The 6,444-nt window shown below is 44.0% G+C and overlaps 1 protein-coding gene across 1 annotated transcript; it reads right to left on the minus strand.

Annotated features, from left to right (window-relative positions):
- Nucleotides 1-1,126: 1,126 nt before the first annotated feature.
- LOC147888635 (pentatricopeptide repeat-containing protein At2g33680-like) lies at nt 1,127-5,442 on the minus strand. Its single transcript, XM_087392699.1, has one exon. The coding sequence runs from the start codon at nt 5,280-5,282 to the stop codon at nt 1,584-1,586; it is 3,699 nt and encodes a 1,232-aa protein (XP_087248825.1). The 5' UTR covers nt 5,283-5,442; the 3' UTR covers nt 1,127-1,583.
- Nucleotides 5,443-6,444: the final 1,002 nt, after the last annotated feature.

Below are 6,444 nucleotides of genomic sequence, written 5' to 3' on the forward strand. Positions count from 1 at the left end.
CAACTAGCCTCCCGTCCTATTCAAGATGCGGGACTAGGAACCACTTCCTAGACTAGGCCCCTCAACCAAGACTTAGAGAGAGGAGGATTTTTACCTCTTCTCAATCCACCGTTAGTGACATTTGGCATATATCTTAGGGCAATAGTACGTCGTCGGTAATTATGGTATTACCGTCGGTAATTTATTGTATTACCACCGATAGTAGTAGTACTACCGATGATAAGTGACATACTACCGCTGGTAGTACTACTATTCCTAGAGGGAATCCTTTAACTACCGACGGTAATAAAGTTACCAACGGTATGGTTAATACTACCACCGATTGTATTGTGTTAAGCTACCGACAATAGTATTAGAACTACCGCTGGTACCAGTGTTCGTACTACCACCGGTATGCATCTGGTTTCCAAGTTAGGACCACCTGATAGTGTAAAGGCATGATTGTATCCATGAATGCTTGAAATACGTGATCACGACACGTAATCACAAGAAAACTCACGTGATTACGTGAATATGCAATCCTTGGACCCTTTCCCTATTTTTTCCCTTTCAGGTCCTTGTTTTAATCTATTTTCTCACACAATTTGAATCTTGCAAGGTTTTCCAAATTCCAATTTAAAGATTTAGGCTTGCAATGTGTAAGAGTAGCTTTCCTAGTTGAATACGTTATACCTAACCTTGTATCAAATGTATTTTTATAGGTTTGTCACAAATAGCTCTAAGGAAGACTCTCATCCTTGTTGCTTTTTGGCTCAAGATCCTCTTTGAATGTTTGAAGAAGCTTTGAGTGCCTTTTAGAAAAGCCTTGTTTGGTTTTCTACTGGTCATAATGAAAAGTATTGCATTTGAATTTGGGATGAAATCCTTTATATTCATTTATATCAATCAAACTCTTGGGAGTTAGTCTTGGAAATTCAGTTGAGAGTCACTCAATGGTTTAAGTCTTATATCTCCTTTCTAGAGTAAAATATAGAAATATCCGAGCATTGGGTCAACCGATCCCACTCAAGGAACACGGCCTCATTTGTACCCCATCGGAACCTATTGTTATCTTATGTGTTACTTGTTACTGATGATGACGATGTATTGAAATCTTTGGAGTTTTGTGGTCAATCATAAGGTGAAATTATCTCAATATCTGATTTTTGGCCTTCTGCTAATTTGCATGACTTTGACAGTAGTAGGAACATAGACAACAACAAACTCGGCATCGTCAATCCCCACTACAAGCACACTTTTCTTCCTTAAAAACATGAAAGGGGTTTGCATCTCTAGCAAAAGTAGCTCCCTGCCCTATCTTTGAGATCCATGCAAGACAGTCATAACAAATTGTTCTTGACAACTCGTGTTGTGCGCCCTAGGGTGTATCGATTAGGCACATGTGATAGCCAGCTTCTCACTCTGCCCACATAACCCATCATTCTTTGCATCAAAGGCCATCTTTTGTGACATTGACATACCCTTCCTCACTTTGTGACAAATCTCTCGTGGCTTTGTGTACATATTTTGGCTTTGAGAATGTCTTGTATCAACCCACAAACGACAACTCACAACCCTGCCAAAGTCAGTCTGGTCCAACTCTATCATGGCTTCATCAGTGCTTTCTGTTCCACTCTCAGCACCTCAACATTCTTCTCTTCCTCCTGCATGTGAGCATCTGCATAGATGTTAGACATCAAAACATAAGCTGCATCATCCTTTTCATCTAATTGCACAGCATGTTCAAAGGCCAGTCTTCCAAGCTCTACATTGCCCCACTTTTGACTAGCACCCAACAATGTATGCCACACCACAACATTAGGATGGAAAGGCATCTTCTTTACCATTGCTACTGCCTCATCTACTTGGCCGGCACGGCCAAGGAGATCAACCATGCCAATATAGTGCTCAATAGTTGGAGTAATACCATAGTCTTTGCTCATGGCCTCGAAGTACTTCTGGCCCTCATGCAGTAGACCAGCGTGATTGCATACGGTAAGAACAATAGAGAATGTGACCCCGTCTGGCTTTCTCCCTTGTCCTCTCATTCTATCAAGCATATGAAAAACGATTTCACTGTCTCCTAGCTGGGCGAACCCTGAAATTAGGGCATTCCATGAGACTACTTCTTGAACTGGCATCTTGTCAAACACTTCCCCTGCTTTTGCAAGCGAGCCACATTTGGCATACATATCTACCAAGCTGACGCCAACAAAAAGATCTCTTTCCAGCCCCTTTCTAGAGACCTCAGTGTGGATTTCTCGGCCCTTGTCTATGGCTCCTATGGTGCCACAAGCATTCAAGCTGCTAACAAATGTGACAGCATCACAAGAGAGACCCTCCAGGTGCATCTGTTCAAAACAGTTCAGTGCTTCCTCACCAAGCCCCTGCTCAGCATATCCTGCAATTAGTGCAGTCCACGAAACAACATCTCGGACTTGCAACATGTCAAACACTTCTCGAGCTTCTGCAAGCGAAGCACATTCGGCATACATATTCACCAAGGTGTTCCCGACAAAAAGATCTCTTTCGAGCCCCTTTCTAGCAATCTCAGTGTGTATTTCTTGGCCCTTGTCTATGGCTCCTATGCTGCCACAAGCTTTCAAGCTACAAACAAATGTGACAGCATCTGGAGAAAGACCCTCGAGTTGCATCTGTTCAAAACAGTTCAGTGCTTCTTCAGCAAGACCATGTTCAGCATATCCTGCAATCAGTGCATTCCACAACACTGAGTCCCGAATAGGCAGCTTGGCAAACACTTCCAGTGCTTCTGCAAGCAAACCACATTTGGCATACATATCCACCAACGTGCTGCCAACAAAAAGATCTCTTTCCAACCCGTCTTTGGCTATCGCAGAATGTATTTCTCGGCCTTTGTCTATGGCTCCTATGCTGGCGCAAGCTTTCAAGCTGCAAACAAATGTCACGGCATCTGGAGAAAGACCCTCCAATCGCATCTGTTCAAAGCAGTTCAGCGCTTCTTTACCAAGCCCCTGCTCTGCATATCCTGTGATTAATGCAGTCCATGAAACCTCGTTTCGAACTGGCAGCTTGTCAAAAGCTTCTCGTGCTTCTCCAATCATGCCAAATTTCACATGCATATCCACCAAGCTGGCACCAACAAAAAGATCTCTTTCCAGCCCCCTTCTGGCAATCTCGGCATGTGTTTCTCGTCCCTTGTCTATGGCTCCTATACTGCCACAAGCTTTCAAGACGTAAACAAATGTGACAGCATTTGGAGAGAGACCCTCCCGTTGCATCTGTTCAAAACAATCAACCACTTCCTCCCCAAGGCCCTGCTTGACATATCCTGAGATTAGTGCATTCCAAGAGACTACATCTCGAACTGGCAGCTTGTCGAACACTTCGCGTGCTTCTGCAAGCAAGCCCCATTTGGCATACATATCCACTAGAGTGCTGCCAACAACATGATCTCTTTCCAGCCCCCTTCTTGCAATCTCGGAATTTATGTCTCTCCCTCTGGCTATGGCTCCTATGCTGCTACAAGCTTTCAAGCTGGAAATAAATGTGACAGCATTTGGAGAGTGACCGTCTAATTGCATCTGTTGGAAGCAGTCCAGCGCTTCCTTGCCAAGCCCCTGCTCGACATATCCTACAATTAGTGAATTCCATGAGACCTCATTTCGGACAGCCAACTTGTCAAATGCTTCCCGTGCTTCTACAAGCATGCCACATTTGGCATACATATCCACCAAGCTGCCACCGATAAAAAGATCTCTTTCAAGCCCCTTTCTAGCAATCTCCAAGTGTATTTCTTGGCCCTTGTCTATGGCTCCTGTTCTGCCACAAGCTTTCAAGCTGCACATAAATGTGACAGCATCAGGAGAGAGACCAGCCAGTTGCATCTGCTCAAAATAGGTTGGCACTTCCTCACTAAGGCCCTGCTGTGAATATCCTGTCATTAGTGCATTCCACGAGACTACATCTCGAACTGGCAGCTTGTCAAATGCTTCTAGTGCTTCTGCAAGTGAGCCACATTTAACATACATATCCACCAAGGTGTTGCCAACAAAAATATCTCTTTCCAGCCCTAACCTGGCAATATCAGCATGCATCTCTCGGCCCTGGTCTATGGATCCAATGCTGGCACAAGCTTTCAAGCTGCAAACAAATGTAACACCATTTGGAGAGAGACCCTCCAGTTGCATTTTTTTAAAACAGTTCAGCGCTTCCTCACCAAGCCCATACTCGGCATACCCTGCCATTAGTGCAGTCCATGAGACTACACTTCGAACTGGCAGCTTGTCAAAGGCGTCACATGCTTCTGCTAGTGAGCCACATTTGGCATACATATCCACCAAGGTATTGCCAACAAAAAGCTCTCTTTCCAGCCCCCTTCTGGTAATCTCGGCTTGTATTTCTCGGCCCTTCTCTATGGCCCCTATGCTGCCACATGCTCTCAAGCTGCAAACAAATGTGATGGCATTAGGGGAGATGCCGTCCAATTGCATCTGTTCAAAACAATTCAACGCCTCCTCACCAAGCCCATGCTCAGCATATCCTGCGATTAATGCCGTCCACGAGACTACATCTCGAGCTGGCAGCTTTTCAAACGCTTCACGTGCCTCTATGGGTGATCCACATTTGGCATACATATCCACTAAGGTGCTACCAAGAAAAATATCTCTTTCCAACCCCTTTATGGCAATCTCGGCATGTATTTCTCGGCCAGTTTCTGCGTCTTTCAGTCTAACACAAGCCTTAAGTATGGCTACAATGGTATACTTGTTAGGATGTACGGAATCCTCTTTCATTTTCTGGTAGAGGTTGAGGGCATGCTGTGATTTCCCGCATTCAATATAACCAAGGATGAGAGAAGTCCAAGAATGCACATTTCGATCAAACAACTTGTTAAAAACCTGCTGAGCTTCGCACATGCTTCCAACTTGGACCAACATTGGGACAAGGTGGTTCCCAAAATATGTATGATCTTCCAGCCCACTTTTGCACATGTAGGCATACAAAAGCTTAGTAAACTCTCTATTTTTCTTCGTTTTGCACTTTTGAAAGATGCATGCAAGGCTCTGGCCTGACGGAAGCTGGTGCATCTTTTCCATAGACGTGAGTGCCTCCTCTAAGCTGAGAGTTTGCCACCCACTCCCACGCACTTCTTCTGCTTTAGATGCATTCAACTGTACTCCGGACCTGATGTCAGCCTTGCCACACTCCACCAAGCCACATTCTTGGATCTGACCAGTGGATGCTTTGGCCTTTTTCACGTGCATGTCTTCAACCCAACCTGGCTTGTACCAGCCGTCTATCCATAGCGACTCCATTGTCATCTTCTGCTCGAAGTCTGGCGATGTTCGGTTTTTCTGTTGTGAATCCACAACAGCCTCGTCAAACTAGCCAATCTAGAGCCTTACCATAGCGACCCCACGGTGAAACCTGGCGATTGTGGGTTGTTGTGAATTCACAAGAGACGGGTCAGACTGAGCTTTACCTGTACAAATAATGCATCCCCCTCACGCGTCAATGGTCAATTGCAAACCAAATATTCATGCGGAAACTAATTTTTCCTGAAGCCCATACTTCTGAGCAGGGGCTCAAGAAAAAACCAAAGGTCATTACTAATTTTGACTATCTATAGCCCATCACTCTCGGCAACATTGGTGTCTACAAGAATGATATTACTAATTCTGACCGTCTATAGCCCATCACTCTCAGTAACATTGGTGTCTACAAGAAATATATTATTGATTATGACTGTTTATAGCCCATCACTCTCGACAACATTGGTGTTTGTGCACGAAGATAGGTTGTCACAGGTAACTTGCCAGCAAAAACTAGCAGTACTTGAACACGATCAGCAAGACAGTATAGTTTTCGCAGTGCAACCAGGTTTGCAATTGACCCCTCACACTAGCTCACAATTGCAATTCTAGGCTCAAAACTTGCTTTCCATGTTTAATAGATTCTCTTGCAGTACCCCTCTCAAGACTTCTTGTTCTTCTTTTGCCTTACCATGTTGCAAATCAAACATGTAAAATAGTGATCTATTCCAACATCAATGACAATCAATTTTACCAATCCCTAGCATTATTGCAAAAAAAGTTATATAGCTCCTATTATCATCACATAGGGTCATGATCACATCTTTCCTTTGAGACCTTGATGCCATTTCAATCATTGGAGCTCAAAGCCAGCGATAATTGGGCATTCTGGCAATGACTTTGCCATTAGAGTGATCCCATCTTATTTCCACCCTGTGCTACACACAACAGATTGAAGCTAGACACAATTAGGTGTCTTAAGGATCCTTCAACCTTCTTTTGTGGACATTGATCCTGCCTTGCTCAATCCTACCACATTTGTCTCAAGCTGCTTCGAAAAGCTGGAAATCAAAAATGGTCTTGAGCAAGCAAATGGCCTTAACTATCCGTTACTTTGTCAAGTGTAAACCTGAACTTGGAAAAATATATATTATTTGCCTGGCTCATATTT

This window comes from Dipteris shenzhenensis, chromosome 21, assembly GCF_047967505.1.
Source record: "Dipteris shenzhenensis isolate YYH24624 ecotype China chromosome 21, Dip_SZ_1.0, whole genome shotgun sequence".
NCBI lineage: Eukaryota > Viridiplantae > Streptophyta > Polypodiopsida > Gleicheniales > Dipteridaceae > Dipteris > Dipteris shenzhenensis.